This window comes from Podarcis filfolensis (assembly GCF_964270895.1).
Source record: "Podarcis filfolensis genome assembly, chromosome: 10".
Taxonomy (NCBI): domain Eukaryota; kingdom Metazoa; phylum Chordata; class Lepidosauria; order Squamata; family Lacertidae; genus Podarcis; species Podarcis filfolensis.
Window position 1 is genome coordinate 56,909,740 of NC_139612.1, and position 18,311 is coordinate 56,928,050.

Below are 18,311 nucleotides of genomic sequence, written 5' to 3' on the forward strand. Positions count from 1 at the left end.
CTTTCTGCCGAGTAAGCTTATTAAAATTTGCAGTGTCATTGTCTTCCGGGGCACCAACCCTAGTTAAGTTTATTCAGAAGTAGATCCCACTGCATAACGCCTAAGAGTTAATGGATTTTTTTGCCTCTTAGTAAACATAGGAATGTGCTGTGCTTTTAAAAGTATCCCAAGGCTCTTAATCAGGCATCCCCAACCTGCGGCCCTCCAGATGTTTTGGCCTACAACTCCCATGATCCCTAGCTAACAGGACCAGTGGTCAGGGATGATGGGAATTGTAGTCCAAAACATCTGGCGGGCCGAAGGTTGGGGGTTCCTGCTCTTAGTTGTTGCTGCAAACTGATTAACAGGGCGACTTCTCTGGAAATAAACGACGTAGTAATTTATTACTCACTTAAATGGGGATTTAAGATACCAGAAAACGGTTTGCTTTGATTTATATTAATTCCCTCTTTGCTTTCGTTTTGGCGAAGGGTTTGGATTAACTTTTAACATGCCTCTATAAGCCTATCGCCGACTCATCGCATGTGCCGCCGCTTTCCTTTCTTCCCACGTTTGGGCTTCGTTTCCCCTTGTAAACGAGAGTTTAAAAGTATTGCTGGATGGCAAGAGAGCTGGGATTGGGCGAAAAGCTCCGACTCCGTTTCTTACAGCTCTTACGATTGGAGAATACTTGTAGGCGCAGAGGGGCCCTCGGCTTGGCTTTTTGGTTCGTCGGTTGAGAGGAGCACTAGCTGCGGCGCGAACGGGAGTGTTAGAGCGGTTAGTGTGTTTGGGGTGAGCGGCGGGGAGGCGCGGGATGGCCGAAGTGGGGCAGGAGCGGAGAGAGACACGATGCAAACTGCTTGCTCCGTGGGGCGGGTTCACGGTGCTTTGCTAGGACAGAAAGGAAGGGGCTCCTGTTTGATTTTCATCTTTAAAAGTTAAGTTGGGGGGCGTCTAATTCAGATGACTAGGAGAGTAAAGCTCCCCACCTATTATTATTACTATTACAGCGGGTTACAACCATTAAAACGCAATACTCAGAAGCAATGTAAAAGATCTTACAGCCACAGAAATCAGGTGGGTCCCAAAAAATATGCCCAAGCAGGCAAATATACAGGTTTACAGCCAGCCCTCGAAGATTATTTGGGGGTGTGAGGCAACCAGCGTGTTGTGTTGCCTAGCAATTTGGGCTTGGGGAGAGTTGGGTTTAAGTCACTTTTTAGCTAAAAGTAACCTTGGACCAGTCGCTGTCTCTGAGACCACTCAACCTCACAGCTGTTTCAGGGATAAAAAGCCGGGTGGGGTGGTAAAACGGTTCCACCAGCCCTAGGTACCTGCCTTGCTAGCATCTGCTCATAACAACTTGCCATAATTTAAGCCATTTTTCCGACAGTCATATTACTTTATTTTTCTCTACCCCGTCCCATGACATACTTCCTATTTTGACTATCCCTGCTACCTTTCCCACTGCTTTCTGCTCCTTGGCTGCAAAACCTGGCAGATTCCCAATTTCGTGTGGGTAGGCTCGTAGCAGAAATTAGCCCCAGCAGAAAGGTAGGGGCCTTTTGGTTGAAATTCCTAGCTGTGTGTGGTAGGATAAATGTAATAAATCATTTACATGTGCACTATCGTGTATGAAGCCTGTTACAAGTGCATAGTTTGCCACATCAGATTGAAAAAGTGTTGGTTGCAGCATGGCTTGATTTAGCGTGAATTTGGTTCGCCAACCACTTTCTTTGAGCACATGCATCTGTTTGTGAGGAAATAAAAATGGGCCACTAGAAAACCGTTAATTCTCTTTCTCTGAACCTTTGGCTTTATGCTTCTGTTACCAAAGTAAAAAAGGTATATTTGGCACTACTACAGGTGGTAGGAGTGAGCGACATGACTTCCTCTCCAAGAACACCCTCTGCCTCCAAAAGGTAAGTCAAGGAACTGACTGCTTGATTTCCTCTTCATTTGTATTAAATATTATCAATATCTTTTCTTGAAGACCATCTGCATTCCACACTTAGAGGTAGAACATTGTATTGTAGCTTGTTACCTACCTACCCCTAAGACAGAGTTGTCCAACCTTTGTCGGTCCAAAGGCCACATTTCTTGTTGGCCAGCCCTTTAGGACTGCATAGGCCAAAAGCTGTGGCATAACCAAGGCTAAAGTGGGTGTGGGTACACCACTCTTATGTACACACATGCAGACCACACACAACCAATTTTTGTCTTTGTGCTAATTTCCCCTTTTTTCCTTAAATGAGCAACACAAAGGAAAGTATCTGTACAGAGGACAAGGTGAGGAAATTCCCAAGAGCAGGTGGAAATTCAAATACCCTGAAATGCCCATGCGTCTTTCAGGTGTTCCTGCATGTATATGCTGATGCATGAGTGTGGTGAAGTGGAAGAGCCAATTTTGGATGTGGAACAATGCCAAAGTTGACACCTTTGGTTGTTTGGGTGTGCTTAGTCATGCCTTTGTCCAAAAAGGTTTTACAGAAGGTAGGGGAAAGGTACCTTCTTTAGGGGAAATTGAGTTTCTCAAAGATGGATCACTGAGGGTCCTCTCCCAAGGAGCAATAATACCACTCAGTTTTTGTCTAGTGGGAAAGAAAGTTTCAGAATCCTTTCCAGGTGTTTCATTTTCCCCAAAGGGAGCCTGCCACAGCTGGAGAAACTGGAGGTGGGATAGATTAAATTCAGGTCTAGATTTTGTGACCTGTGTGAAACCGTTCTGTGTTTTTATGTTATTGCTAACTGCAAGAATTGAGGTTTGGTAGTCTTTATGACTTTGTAATAGAATTGTTCTTGTTATATTCAATCATGGTGTTCAGGTCAGCTGCTGGCCACGGCTCCCCCAAATCTCCTAGTTTCCCATCACCTCACCAGAATGATTGTACTCCTCTTCCTTCAATCAACGAACGTCTGGCCTTTCTCCGCCCTTCCCGGCAACTGCTGGAATACTACCGAAAGAAGATTGCAGACTTTGATGAAGAGCATGAGGAACTGGTCCAAAGGCTGGAGAAATATAAAGCATCACATGATGAGCAGGTATGGGAAAAGCAAAAGATGGGCGAATGGATAAGTTTATCCGGTGGTTGGCAAAGCCAGGTTTAGTATTTTGAATTAGGATTTAGTGTTTGCTGATATGCTTTGTTACTTGGTTTACAAAGAGAGTATTTGCCATCTTGGATTTTCTGGGAAATTCCAAGTGAGGAGTGTTGGTCCATTTTGAAAATACAAAGAGTAAATGTGAATGGAGTGGGGCCTGGCAGTAGCTGCCAGAGTTATCTATAGCTCTGGGAAGGACCCTTAATACTAAGTTAAAGTATTGAGCAGTGAAGTCTTTGTGCTGCTCAGTTTTAAAACTATAAACCTGGGTTTGAGTGTCAAACCCTTAGCCTCATCCTAAATAAAATGATTTCTAATATGGCAACTATTAAACCAGTAGCTTATTTTATTGAAAACTAATATCAATCAAATACAGATGGGATGTAAGGGGTCGTACCTAATGTAGGGTCAGAAAGGCAAAAGGGGGATTTTGCTGGTGTCTTGCCAGTGCCGCTGCCCAGCAGATTCTGTGACTGAACTGGCAGAGTTGGTGTTGGAGAATCCCATAATGCTAGTTTTCAATAGTGGACCATCATGTCATCCTGGCGTAACTTGGGTTGGGGCACAATGGTGCCTTGTTGCAGTGGTCCCACTCCTACTTCCAGTGTCCCTACCAGGACTAGCATTGAGAAACTTATGCGGCCTCATAGCAATTGTGCTGCTGGGTTCCACAGTGTTCCGTTCTGTCTTTCGTACTATTTAATGTACAGTATTTGTTTCCCAATGAGCAATGAGAAACCCTGTCTCTGCCCTACCTTTGCTGTAACGGCTAGGTGATCAATAACAATATGCTTCCATTTCCCCCCTGCAGCACAAATTACAATGGGAAATGCGTCAGCGAGAAGAAGAAATCGCAGAGCTGCAGAAGGCTCTGAGTGACATGCAGGTTTTCCTCTTTCAGGAGAGGGAGCACGTCTTGCGCCTTTATGCTGAGAACGATAGGCTGAAAATCAGGTTTGTTGCCTAGGTGGGAGAGTGAAAAAACAGCCTGCAGAACAGAGGGGAGTGGCATGTTTGTGCCATTTCTTTTTAAAGTTACAGGGATTGAGATACTTGCATGAAGAGATCTACAGGGAAGAATGAATGTGGTGCATGCTACCTATCTTAAAGTAGATGTGCTACTGTCCCGTGCCCTCTGCTGTTGTCCTAGAGGCTCAGAAACAGGCAAGCAAAACGATAGAGGTGGAGCAACTCCGACCCAAGGAAATGTTGCAGCATTTGGCACTTTTTAGTTTAGAGAAAAGGCAAATAAGAGGTGACGTGTTAGAAGTTTATAAAGTTGTGCATAGAAAAAGTGGATAGAAAAGAGTTTTTCACCCTGGACTCAGCTAGACCGCTGCAAATAAAATGTTTTAAGTGTGTTGTAAAGTGCAATATACAAATATGGCACTAGGTGGCGACAGTGTTCAGGTTCTTTTTGCAGGCTTCTCATAGACAGCTGGTTGACCATGGTGAGAACAGAGTGCTTGACTAGATGGGCCAGTGGCCTGTTACACCAGGCTGCAAGGGCTTCAGAGATTATTTCTTTCCTTTTTGCTGAACTGCTGTGCAGTTGGCAATCAGTCCTCATTTTGAGTAGGAAGGAGTTACTATATGCTCCATCAATTCTTTGTGGAACAGATGCAACATTAGTGAGAAGAGAGAAAGAAATAGGATAGGGAAAATTGGGGGCCTTTCACTACACACTGTCTTTACATAAGATCTTGTTCAGCAGCCAGATTCTACAGGAAAGAGAATTTCTCCAGTGTATACAGACAGACAGGCAAGCTATCTATTCCCACTTTTTGGATGTTTCCTGGGCTTCCACTAGTTGGCCTTAGGGGTGCACCAACTAGTGCCTTTGGGAACAGAAATAAGTCACTTTCCTTTAAACTGATTTCAGAGAGCTGGAGGATAGAAAGAAGATCCAGCATCTTTTGGCTTTACTGGGGACAGACAGTGGCGAAGTTACCTATTTCTGCAAAGAACCACCTCACAAGGTAAGAGCACCTCTGTTAACCTACAAGACATTTTTATTTCAGGTTCTTTCTAAACTGTTCTATGTTGCCTCTGTGAGATATAAATTACATTAAAGGCATTGCCTTTGGTGGTTCACAAAGCATATTAAGACAATAAAGTACAGCAGGATGTGACATGTAAAGTAACAATAGTAAACCATGACAGCAAAACAGTAAAGAATTACAGCAATATATAGTGAAATAGCTAGAGTAAATTTCTGGAGTGGAAATAACTATATGCCATGCTACACAATCCTGCGAATATCTTCTCAGAAGTAAGCCCTGCTGAGTTCAGCCTGCTTCTGGGTAAGTGTGCAAAGGATTGCAGTCTAAATCGCTAAGCAAAAGTAGGTTAACAGAACTATCCTTCTAAAATCTGTAACTGTGGAATAGCCTTCACAAAGTAACCCATTGAGCAAAGCCTAATAAATATATTGTGATACTGTAAAAGTTTCCATTGGTCAGAGCCCACTTTGTCAGATATCTAGCTCAACAGATCTGCGGGGTCTTTCCTTTTTTTGAAATTGCTTATATGCTGTTATTCATTTCTTAATCTTCTGCTTAGCGAAAACTAAGATAAAACAGTGATTGCTGTAGTTATTCTGCCTGTACCCACTTCAGGTATCTTAAAAATTGAGATTGATAAATAGGGATTAGGATCCTTAATTCCCTTAAGATGCATCTTGCTCATGGGATAATCCTACGGGAAGTATCCCATGACAATTTGACAGTTTCCCCCACATCCCTATGTGCACTGTGAAAACCTGGTGCAGAAGGTCTAGAAATTGGTACTAGGGTCTGAAAGCCTGTCAGTAGGAACCCCCACTGCACTGAAGTTCCTCTTAAAAAGGGCAACTCAGGATCCAAGCCAGGTTACGACTGTAGTTAATATTGTTGCTATTACAATGGTTCCTCAAAACTCGAAAGGCTCTGTTCTCGAACGTTCTGGCTCCCGAACGCCAATAAGCCGGAAGTATGTTCTCCGGTTTTCAAATGTTCCTTGGAACCCTAATGTCTGACATGGCTTCTGCTGTGCAAAAACCTAGCTGTCGGCCAATCGGAAGCCGCGCCTCGGAACTTGAATGGTCTCCTGAAACGGATTACGTTCGCGCGCGTTCCAAGGTACCACTGCCATAAGAAGTAATTGGTATTGGTGTGTGTGTGTGTGTGTAGGGAAGTTTTAATGTTTAATATTTTATTGTGTTGTTATATCTGCTCAAAGCCACCCAGAGTGGCTGGGGAAATCCAGTCAGTTGGGTGGGTATTATTATTATTATTATTATTATTAAAAGTTTATGGACTTTACCCCATACCACTAAATCCAGTGCCTTACATAGTTACAAATTCCAGTAGGTAGTCTTTAAAAAGCAACTGTTATCTCTGCAAAAACAGCCACTTAAAACAGTCTATGCAAATGATTTCAACCAGCTGTCTACCATTATTTGTTCCATGGGTTTCCTTATTTTTGATTTCACCAGCAAGTATACACAGATGAGAAGACACTTGTAACAAGGGGCTTGGTGTCCAGTTTCCTGATTCTGAGCACATTTACTTCCTCAAAAGGTTTTAGGAATGCTCAGGCCTAACAAGGACATGCCACTAGTGTGGGGGTTATAATGTCAGAGCAAGAGCTACAACCCTGATCATTTGCATTTAACAGAAAAAGAAACTGACTCTGCAGGGCAGTAATGGTTTGCACATTCCTCCCAGGATGAAAAGACAGCACAATGGGTTGTAGCTCCACCTGTCTTGCAAAAGCTGGAAATGCACGCAACATTGTAGGAAGTAGGTGTGGCTTAGGCCTCCTCAACCCTAGTCAATGTTCTGTGTTTGTCTGAGCAACAACCCCCACACCAAAAAAAAAAAACCCTTCTCCTTTCTGTCCCCCAAAACTCCAGAGCACATCTGTGGAGCAGAAGGAGAGAAAGGGAAAACTTCCGTTCTGTAAGCAGAAGCCTTTTCTGCGGCCAGATGGATATCATCCCCATCTACCCAATTCTCTGCCTCTCTGAATTCTGTACATCTGAATGCATTCAGGAAGCTCTGACAGTGTTCACTTTGAAGTTGACAAGCCCAAGACAAGATTGTAATTGTTTCAGCTGCCGTTCTGTACTTCACTAGTGACTTCATGGAGCGCTACAGATGGGTGCATGCAGACCCAGTCCTGTACATTGCAGTGCTAAGGGAGCAGCTCTTAGGACCCAGAACACAATCTTGGTAATAGGGGGCAAGCTGACTCCTAATTCTGAAGCCCAACTCCAGCAGTGACACACCACCCATTTGGTGCTGTTGGGTGGCAGAACTAGATGAGACCTGTACACACAACATGGGTAGAAATGCCCTTTTAGGAACTGGGCTGCTAGAGTAACTGCAGGGAGAACCAAGCCACAAGTTCATGTTGCATTCTGGAATTCAGTGATGTGCCTATTTTCCTTTAAAATTCCTTTCCCTCTAAGGCTTTTTGCATTGTATTGCTACTGAAGCCTATCTCAAAAGCAGAGCAGAAAATAGAGTCTTTTTGTCCTTGCAGGCCACTATACCTCAAAAGCTAATCAAGGGCAGGGATTCACATGATCGAAGTGGCAAGCATACTTCCAAAGCAGGTAACTGAGAAGCTAAGAAATGTCTCCGTCAAAGAAGACATCTGAAGAGAGAGGATATTGTGGGCATGTGGGGGGGGACATCTAAATAAAGGAGTGACATGGCTTTTCTTTACCAATTCAACTTTTATTTCTGCTCTAGGTATAAAACACTGTGCCACAAAACCAGCAGAAAAGGGAGAAAAACCAGAAAATGAGGATAGGTACAACAAAGATGAGCAAACACTCTTATTACAGGTAAGTGGCTTTGTGCAGCCCGGGTGGACTTCTGTTGCTTTTAGATCTCTAAAACCAAATAGTTCTTTCTCCATGAAAAGTCAGCTTTGCCAATGATGGGCATGATTTTATGCACATTGCCATCCATTGAAATCAGGGGAACAAGTATTTAGGTCAGTGATAATCCCCAGTACCAGGGGTCAGCAACCTTTTTCAGCCGTGGGCTGGTCCACCGTCCCTCAGACCATGTGATGGGCCGGACTATATTTTGGAGGGGGGGGAATGAACGAATTCCTATGCCCCACAAATAACCCAGAGATGCATTTTAAATAAAAGCACACATTCTACTCATGTAAAAAAACGCTGATTCCCGGACTGTCTGTGGGCCGGATTTAGAAGGCAATTGGGCCGGCTCCGGCCCCCGGGCCTTAGGTTGCCTACCCCTGCCCTGTACAATGGGCCATCCTCAGGGAGACAGAGACACCTTTGGAAGGTGAGAGGAAGAACTGCTCTGAACATTTCCTTTGACCCTGTGACCCTCCCCCAACTCTAGTGTACTTACTGCAAAAAAAAGTGGTAAGCCAACTCAGGTGGGCTTTTAGCCCTTCCTGTTCATTTTGCGAAGTGGTCCTCCCAGAGCTTTGCTCCAAAGTCCTGTCCCAACAGCACCACCGGGAAGAGAGGAGAGGAAACATTCCTTCCATAAACTTTCTTCCGTTAACTTATCTTAGAATGCTAGCCAACAAGAAGTATATCATTGCTTAATTTTTTTCATTAAATTTGTATCCCAACCTTCCTCCCGTAGGAGCCTAGGGCAGCAAACAGACTGTTAAAACAGCACAATTTAAAACAAATTATTAAAACATACTTAAAGCCATTCTAGAACATTAACCCCATCACCTTCCAGTGAGTTAAATGCAAAAGACTGCTTCCTGTGTTTGTGTTCCTGTTGTCAGTCAGTAAGGCACTCCTGTTGTGTTTGTTTTCAGGTATGTACACTCAGGCATCTTAAAACAAGACAGTAAATTTATTTGAGACCCTATTCTTTCTCTTTGCTTATGATCTCATCACACTCAATTAAACTTTAATTTTTGCTTTAAATGCTCAGAGCCAACAGTAAAAAGAGAGAGGCCACAATATTCAGAGAAGAGTTTTCTGTTTTGCATTGGACTTCAAAAAATTTAAATCTTTACTTAGAGTGGCTGATTGTGACAACACCTCCCACCCCCATACTTGTAAACCAGTGTAGCAACTCATTCATATGGTGATGAATCAAGTGCATTTGAGGAAAAGGGAGGGAAATGGGGGAAATGGCTCCAGATCACTGGCTTGTCATATGACAATTGCAGTAATCATGGTCAGTGAATAGCATGATCATTGAATTAGTAAAGGAACTTAAAAACAGAGTTCATTGATTTGGGTACTTAGCTGCCTTATTTCTCTTTCATTGTAGTTCTTGACTGCCCCAATCTATCATACGATCTCTTAGCTTTCCAATTGGTTTTCAGTATTGCTTTTATATTCCAAGATTGACAGTTTAGGTAGGTATGAAGCTTTTGATTGTGCAAAACCTAGAGATTCAGAGTTATTTTTATAGCTGAATAAGGCTGCTTAAAGTTGCCTGTTTAAAAGCAAGAACAAAAACCAAATCCAACATCAAATGCTCCTCTTTTTTTTCTTTTTTGGTCTTTTAAAAATGCAGTTGCAAGAACCTGACCGGGATTACTTTGCAAAAGCATTTTTTTTACCAAATGACTTCCATAATAGTCTCACAACAGGAACAAAAAAATAATATCCATGCTAGCTCTTTCTAAGGTCCATCTAGTTCAGCATCAAGTCTTCCATTGCGATGAAGAAAGAAAGTTCATATGGAGGGTATGACGCCATTTTTCTGCTATTCTCCAGCATCTAGCTGCTTTGGACGGGTTTCTAAGAATGTGGAAGTCGCACTTCTGAACATTACGGCTCCCAGTTATTCTTTGTGTACAGAACAATGTTAGCTGTTCTGCCAGAGGAAAACATAACAGAAAGTTCTACCCCTTTTTCTGTACTTGTTTAGGTTGAAGCTCTTCAAGCTCAGCTAGAGGAACAGGCCAAGCTGTCCAAGGAACAAACTGAAGCATTGCTGGAGGACAGACGAATCCGTATAGAAGAGTCTCTGGTCCAGCATCAGAGGGACCAGGAGAAGATCAAGGAGCTTACTCAGAAGTAAGTGCAAGAAGAATGTGTCTTTGCTTTCAGTCTGAATACAAATCATTTTATTTATGTTATTTTACTTACATTTCTATCCCACCTTTCATCGTGGAACCAATGGTGATGTGCGTGTGGTTCTTAGGCAGTCGCCCACCTAGGTTCTGACCAGACCCAGACCTACTTAGCTTCAGCAAGGTGGTCACCTCTTGTGCCTTCATAGCATATCAAGGGGACCAATAAAAACAAACCCTACTGTGATGGGCAGAAGTGCTGGTCAACTGTATTAAGACAGTGCATGGACCTCCTATTTGCATTGTTTTGATACTGTGTGAATTCACAGGGTACTTTGTGTCTCTCGTAGCAGGTATAAAGTGGCAAACAACATATGGTAGAAACCAGTCATACATTTGCACTGTCCTACTCCTTAGGTATGAACTTGGACTCATTATATGCATGCATACAGGTAGCTCTTGTCAATAGAGCATCATATTTTTAATATGATGGTCCAGGGTTTGGGCCCTACTCAGGTATGGGAGAGAAGCATGGCTCTGGGTGCTGGCTTTAATTTGAGGGAGGGTTCACAGCTCAGTTGTAAGGCACATCCTTTGCATACATATAAGGTCCCAAGTTAGATAACTGGATCTCCAACCAAAGGATCTTGTGTATTGCTTGGTAAGTCTGGTGAGCTGCTGACAGTCAGAATAAACAATACAGTGGTACCTCTGGATACAAATGGGATCCGTTCCGGAGCCCCGTTCGCATCTAGAAGCAAACGTAACTAGTGACGGCACGTCTGCGCGCGCGTGCGTTGCTTTCCGCTGCTTCTGCGCATGCGTGTGACGTCATTTTGAGCGTCTGCGCAAGCGGCAAAACCCGGAAGTAACGCGCTCCGTTACTTCCGGGTTGCCGCGGAGCACAACTCGAATGCACTTAACCCAAAGTGTATTCAACCCGAGGTATGACTGTATTGAACTAGATGAACAAATGACTCCAATATAAGGCATGGATCAAAGATTCTAATATAAGACAGCCTCATTATGTTGAGGTCCCTCACAGTGGTTTCATGTGGGTCCAAAGCCAGGGGCAGCTGCCCGTTGACAAAGTGAATTGCACTGTCAAGCCATTGATTCCCACCCCGATTTGTAACTGGGATAATGGAAGTGCAGGGGAAGAAACTGGTGACCGGTTCATTGCCATTCCTCTCTCCAGTTACCACAAAGTTCAGAACTTGCTGCACGAGAGCACCAGAGATTTTCTCCAGATGAAGTTTGACGCACGGGCAAATGAGAAATCCTGGATGGCAGAGAAGGACATGCTGCTGAGGAAGCTGGACAAAAGAAAAGCAGCACCCAAGTGGAGCAGGATCCGGCGGGACAGCGGCCGAGGTCGGGAGGACATCAAGAGAAGGCAGGACGGCGGCCGAGTTTCAGAGGATATCAATAGAAGCCAAGACAGCGGCCGGCGAGACAGCGGCCAAGGTTCAGGAGACATCAGGAGAAGGCAGGACGGTGGCCAGCAAGGCATCAGTCCTGGGCGGTGGGACAGCAGCCCGGAGCAGTGGGACAGCAGCCCAGAACAGTGGGAAAGCAGCCCAGAGCGGTGGGACAGCAGCCCGTACCGGTATTCTATTGGCAGAGTTTCTCCTGGCAGGAGGAAAATGCAAGACAGAGGTGCCAAGCACGTTTCACAAGCAGAGCATGAATGCCGTAAACGATACTGTGCAGAGATTAAGGTAACAGGGACTGCTATAACCTAACTGTGATTTCTGAGGGCTCAAACATATAATACCATGAAATGTCAACAACCCCTGGTGCCGTGGCATATTGAGATGTAGCCCTATGCTGTCCTGACAGTCATGTCTTCTTTTTTTTAATCTCCCGGTATCAAGAGTAGCTTTTTCCTCACCACAGGAGGATATTGTGCTGAAGGCCTGATTGTGAACTTCCCAGAGGCATCTGGTTGGCCACTAAGAGAACAGAAAGGTGGATTAGATTAGCCTTTGCTCTGATCTAGTGGGGCTGTTCACTTGGTGATGTAAAAGTTTGTACAGTGGTACCTTGGGTTACATACGCTTCAGGTTACATACACTTCAGGTTACAGACTCCACTAACCCAGAAATACTGCTTCAGGTTAAGAAACAACATATTTCCTCATACAAACTTGCCCAGGTTTTGAGATCTTCAGGGGAGGCCCTTCTCTTGATCATGCCACGCCCACAGATATGCTTGGTAAGGATGCAGGAAAGGGCCTTCTTGGTGGCTGCTCCCATATTTAGGAACTCCCTCCCTAAAGAAGCTAGACTGGCTCTCTCCTTGCTGTCTTTCCACCAGCAGGTGAAGACTTTCTTGTCCCAAAAGGCTTTTGGGAACTGATTGCTTTTAATGAAAGGGCTGGTCCTCTGCTGTTTTCACTGTAATTATTGGTATGTTTTTATATTTTTTATATATGTATCTAGTTTTAATTCTATCAATTTTAAAAAAATATTACGTTGTTAGCGGTTCTTATTTTTATCTGAAAGCTGCCTTCCCATCAGGGAAAAAGGCAGAGTATAAATAAATATACAATAATAATAATAATAATTCCTGACGGGTTGAGAGTGCCTCTTTCCTTCATTATCATGAGTAGTTCTGTAATTCATTCATTCATTTATAGCATATCACTTATTGCTGTTGTTGAAAGACTGAAAAAAACATACACACAACACTGAACATAGTTCAGTTTGGTGCCCATTGTTCATTTGCTGCCCATGCAAAGTTGACTTGTTGAATTCTAAAGTGTTGCGACTAGAGCATGTGAGCTAAAGTACTATTAGTGTCTCAAACCAGCTTAACTTTAAAACAAGCACAGGGTGGTCCTGCTAATGACCTTCTTTGTCATAATAGAAGCCACTAATTATTCAGGGTGATCTAGTTGCCTTCATAGTGCTGTTTAGGAAGGAAGCAGTTCTTCATAAGTTGCCTCTCTGCTTTATAGCACTTTAGAAGCCAAGGTTTATATATATATATATATCTCAATCACAGAGGCTACAGGAGCGATTAACGCAGGAACAGCGGCTATCAAACATGTTCCGAGAGCAGTGCGTTTCCCTGGAAGAGCAGCTGGCTAAGATTCGAGAGGAAGGAGATGTAGGACGAGAGATCTTCAAGGTAATGCCTTTCCCTGCTGCTGTCAAGCTTAGCAACCACTTTGGCATGCTGTGATAGTCTCCTCCATCCTCTTTATTGCAAGAGTTATTCATGGGATCTGTAATCTTCTGTTTGCTTTCAAAAGGAACGCTCAGAAAAGATGGGGAAGCGCCTGCAGCTGATGACCCAGCGCTATGAGGCCTTGGAGAAACGGCGTTGCATGGAGGTGGAAGGCTTTAAGACGGACATCAAACAACTTCGGCAAAGTCTGAAGGAGGTAGAGCGACTGCTTTTCAAGGTAAGTGTTGTTATGACCAGGAGAAGGACAGGACTGAGATCCACTAGGGTGGAACCTAGACACGTATAAAAAACGCTGTGAAAATCCTTTTTTAAAAAATGTTTTGAAAAATATATTGAATTTGCCATAGCTCGCTATTGCCATCTAGAGCCACATTTGTATAATGCACTTTACAACACTCTTAAAACGTTTTGTTTGCAGTTGTGTAGTTGAGTCCTAGGTAGAATTAATTTTGAATGTTCAGACAGAGAATTCCTCTGGTGCAATATTCAATTCTGTTACAAGGAAGAAAAATAAACAAACACTGGCCTACAACTAGAAATCCTGCTAGCTGTAAATGGAGATGTTCAAAATTGATCTGGTGTCCCTTTTGCTATAGTTTTGACTGGCCTTTTAATGAGTTTATGGGACACGGATTATTGGTTTGCTTTTGTTCTATTATGCATTTTGTGTTCTCATTTTTATTTTTATGTTGTGAACCATCCAGTTTTTAAAAACAGATAGAAAAATGGGGTGAGGGGAAGGCTTGGATAGCCACAAACCTTTTGGCAACCCAACAGGGAGACCCACAAAAGCAGTCAAGAAAGCATTTTTTTAACCCTATAAGTTTTTTGAAAATGACGAATTGCAGGAAGGGACAGCAGTAGCCAACAGACCCCAGGATAGCCAAACCACAATCTAGAGCAGGCTTCCTCAAACTCAGCCCTGCAGCTCCCATGAGCCCTAGCTAGCCGGACCAGTGGTCCGGGATGATGGGAATTGTAGTCTCAAAACATCTGGAGTTTGAGGAAGCCTGATCTAGAGGATACCAGGTTGACTTAACCCTACAATAGTCTAACCTGGAGATAACAAGAACAGAAATTACCACGGTGAGATCCAGCTTTTTTCGGGAAGCGTTGTAGTTGCCATACTAGCTGAAGCTGGAAAAATGGTTCTCCGACTCAGTGTTGCTACTATTTTTTAAAGGACTCTTCTTCCTTTGAGGATACAAAGAGTGCTAGACTAAGGTGGAAGATGCCTGTGTGGGACTATACAGGCATTTGATCCTGTCCATTATCTTCTTCATTTAGGGTGCCAATGCACCTTTTGAAAAATAATGGTCAAGTTGACTGAACCTTTATATATCCATCTGTTTTTGTTTCCCTCTCTAGGTGACAGCAACTGCGGGGCCAGAGCAAGACCTTGCGATTCTGCAGGAAGTTCGCCAGGGGAATAGGAGAACTAAAAAAATTCAAGGGGAATTGAAAAATTTAAAGTCAAAGATCTATGGGCTAGAAAATGAGCTCAGAGCCTGCTAATAAGAGACACGCCGGCCAACACCAGTGGCATATAGATAAAGGCCATTGTTGCAACAGCTTTCTCGTATCTTTATTTTGTGACACCACGTGGAGCTTACTGTGGCTCTAGGATGTAACTTTATACTCCAGGACTTAAGGAACCCATTAAACCTAATGTGAGGTTTGGAAGGAAACTCTCTTACTTTATTTTTATTTTTTTACATGGGTTTAGAATTGGCTTCCTGCTTTTCTCAATGTCAGTTTATGCACAGATAGAGCTGGAGTCATTGGCTAACTTTTATGTTGCTCTTGCAGCTTGCAGGAATGTTTTCATCTGTTCTAAGAACGATGCAATATTCAGGCATCTCCAGAAACCAGCTCAAGTAGATCTCATTCTATGTGTGTCAGTGGTTATTAAAAAGAGGGAAGCGACTTCCCTATGTCCCTCAGGAATTACTCTGTAACGGGTGGATGACTGTCTGTATAAAGAGAAGCCCTTGGTTAAATCCACACTTTTGGGCAGTATTCGGCTAAACAGTTGAGCAAGCAGAACACCTTTTACTCACACAGCGGAACTCCACACACTTCCCGCATATGTGCGTGCCCTGCACAATCTGCAAATCTGCTGTGTTGTGTTGCAGGGCAGGAAGAAGATTAGGAACCCCAAAGAATTTGCTTCCAAAGAAATGCAACTCGAGTCGGGTTGTATAATGCTGCTTCAGTCGTGGGAATCGCTTAGGTTTTCTTACAGAATTTCTTCTGCTGCAAGATAAACACTTGAAGTGTTATCAGGCAGCATCATTTGTCCCCTGCTGTAGCATTAAACTTGATATTAATTTAACATTTCTCTTGGTATTTGTCACCAAGGCTTCCATTTCCTACCACCTCTGCAAGCCGAAATGCAAGTATTAATGCAGGCAATTGCTTGCCTTTGACTAATATGTCACACTTGGTTTCCATACGTTTTCCTAGAGGGAAGTGCTTTCCATGCAGGAAATATATAACCTTTCAAGTGATCCTATCAGAAGTCTTATTCCTTTTGAGGTTTCTGGTCTCCATTCTCATGTGGCTTTGTGTGGGTACTCAAAACAGCCATATCACATTGCTGCTAATGTGTAAACACTAACATGCACCTCCAGACAGAATTCACAACAAGAATCACTGCAGCTGGAAAGTCTGTTTGCGCCTCGTTGCTTTCTTTAAAGAAAGCCAGCAGTTATAGTAAGCAAGAAGCTGAGAATGCAAAACAGCAGGCAGGCAGATGGATTTTGTTTTTCCCCCTTAGAAATCTGACACGGTAAGCAAGAGTAATGTAGATGAGACTGTTTGCACTGCAAATATTAAATGTGATGTGTTAGGTGCTCTTTGCCTGCACCAGTAACATAATAATATCAAAGCGATATTCTCATCTGGCTTGAACTGGCTTGTAATGATTTGGACATGCTTACACACAACAACACCTTGAGGATCTCTGAAGAGCAAAATGCTGTACAGTAATTGAACATGCCTTAGCCGTGTCTATTTGTATTTTGTACCTTCTATGCTATACTTGTCGATTTCTTCAAATTTTATAATAAAATTGGAGTTGAAACACTTCTAATTAGATTAATTAAAAACACAGTTGTGTTGTCCCTTATAAGAATATTGGGGGGCAATCCAGTCAGATGGGGGGGTAGAGAACCTGTGGCCCTCCAGATGTTGGACTCCAGGTCCTATCAGTCTCGGCCAGCATGGCCAATGGTAAGAGATTATGGAAGTTATAGTCCAGCAACATCTGGAGGGCTACAGGTTCTCATGTCTAAAATAAGTTCTGTGATCCTTCTCAAGTGCCTAGCTATCAAACCTGTAGGCTGCATTGCAAAGTCAATAAAAGATTGCACTAGCTAGTGTTGCCCAATTTCCTCCAAAAGGTGGAGCCTATTCCCAGCTTTCCTTTTATCCCCGATTGCAGATCTTCCAAATCCGCTTGCTTGAAAGATGATAGCAAGAATGCTTGTGTATGATGAGATGGAAGTCCTGAAATGCATTTGTGCTTATGGTGGAAATGGAGATGAGGAAATGGGGGGAACAAGGGCAGCTACCATGAAAAGAAAAGGCTAAGACTTCAAACATAAATTGGCTCACGCTCTGAACATATGTTGAGCCATTAACACAAGTGGATGTCCGTAGACAGCTGCCCCTAGGTGATTGGGATATGGACATGTGCATCTAACTCTTAGCCATAAAGACATGTGTGGAGAACTGAGGGCCAAAGATATTAATTTCTATAATGCTGGAATATGGTAATATGTGAGTTTGACACTGGAGCTTCACCATATGCATGTGAAGATCAACATTTCAGATCATGCTGGCATAGCATTACACAGCTTCTGCGTCTTCAGTTGTTTCCTTCCCACTTTCCAACATACATTTTAAAGATGCAAGTAGGGAAAAGTAATATAACTAGCGCCACAGGAAGCTGACTTATACAGAGCCAGACTGTCCATTCAGCGCAGTATTGGCTGCTCTGCCTGGGAGCAGAAGTGCCAGCGTCTCAAGGTTTGTTCACTGGAGATACCAAGACTAAACCTGGAGCTTCTGCAAGCTCCCATTTTGCTATGAACCCTTGCCTAAGATCTCTATCCATAAAGTTAATCTGAACGTAATTCCAGCCAATACACACACACACACACACACACACACACATCCTGTTATACATCTGCCCAGAGGGGCTAGGGCAACCTGGGCAGATGAGTGGGTTATTGTTATTGTTTTTATTAATATTCAGGCCACTCTTCTGAGTCTTTTATGATACTCTGCTTCAGGATTAAAATAAGTCAGCCCCAGAGCGAGGGGCAAAGTTTTTGAGTACATATCACCATTCTCACTAGATCACTTCTGAAGTTTATAGATTCTCACACACACACACAATGTTTAGTATTACTATATTTCTGTGTTTTTTAGTTGTGCTAATGTGTATTTTTATGAATGTTATTGATATAAAATGTTATAATGGTCTGTTGACTGCAAATAAGGATTCGTGTTTTGTTGTAACATAAAAAAGCACTAGGGGGCGCAGTTCCTCTGTTGTATTAAGCGGAGCAAAGGAACTGCTCTTTTTCTGCTTATTTATCCTATTATCGAACATAACGTGTATGCACAGTGTGATTTCATTTGTAACTATTTTTAAACGTGTGTGTCTCTTTAGGTTCCTTGCAAGGCTTTCTCCAAGTCTGCCTGGAGCTTTTGAGAAACAAATTTAACTCCTTTTGCCTTCCTACTCCCGCAGAACGCGGGTTGGGGAGGAAGTCATGTTGCGCTTCCTGGTCTGGGAATGCTGCTCATCTTGACAGCATCTCTTGTTGCTCGCTATTTGTGACAGAGAACAATCCAGGAGCCCATAATGCCCTGCTGGCCAATGTCCCATTTGTTTAAACTCCTGGATGGTTTTCTTATTGGGCCACAATGAAAGGAACTTCCTATCAGCCCCCAAATCAGCACAACATTCGCCACTTTAGAAAACCCAGATGCATCTCCAGATG

The 18,311-nt window shown here is 43.2% G+C and overlaps 1 protein-coding gene across 3 annotated transcripts; it reads left to right on the forward strand.

Annotated features, from left to right (window-relative positions):
- Positions 1-507: 507 nt before the first annotated feature.
- CCDC77 (coiled-coil domain containing 77) lies at positions 508-16,406 on the forward strand. Of its 3 annotated transcripts, none has more exons than XM_083572340.1 (12): positions 508-759; positions 1,849-1,904; positions 2,808-3,024; positions 3,896-4,038; positions 4,967-5,063; positions 7,612-7,684; positions 7,824-7,918; positions 9,957-10,105; positions 11,300-11,822; positions 13,111-13,236; positions 13,361-13,513; positions 14,665-16,406. In XM_083572340.1, the coding sequence occupies exons 1-12, from the start codon at positions 523-525 to the stop codon at positions 14,809-14,811; spliced, it is 2,016 nt and encodes a 671-aa protein (XP_083428466.1). In that variant the 5' UTR covers positions 508-522; the 3' UTR covers positions 14,812-16,406. The 3 variants fall into 3 exon arrangements, with proteins under 3 accessions (XP_083428466.1, XP_083428467.1, XP_083428468.1); XM_083572341.1 differs by having other exon boundaries at positions 754-1,059; XM_083572342.1 differs by lacking the exon at positions 508-759 and adding an exon at positions 769-918 and having other exon boundaries at positions 1,847-1,904.
- Positions 16,407-18,311: the final 1,905 nt, after the last annotated feature.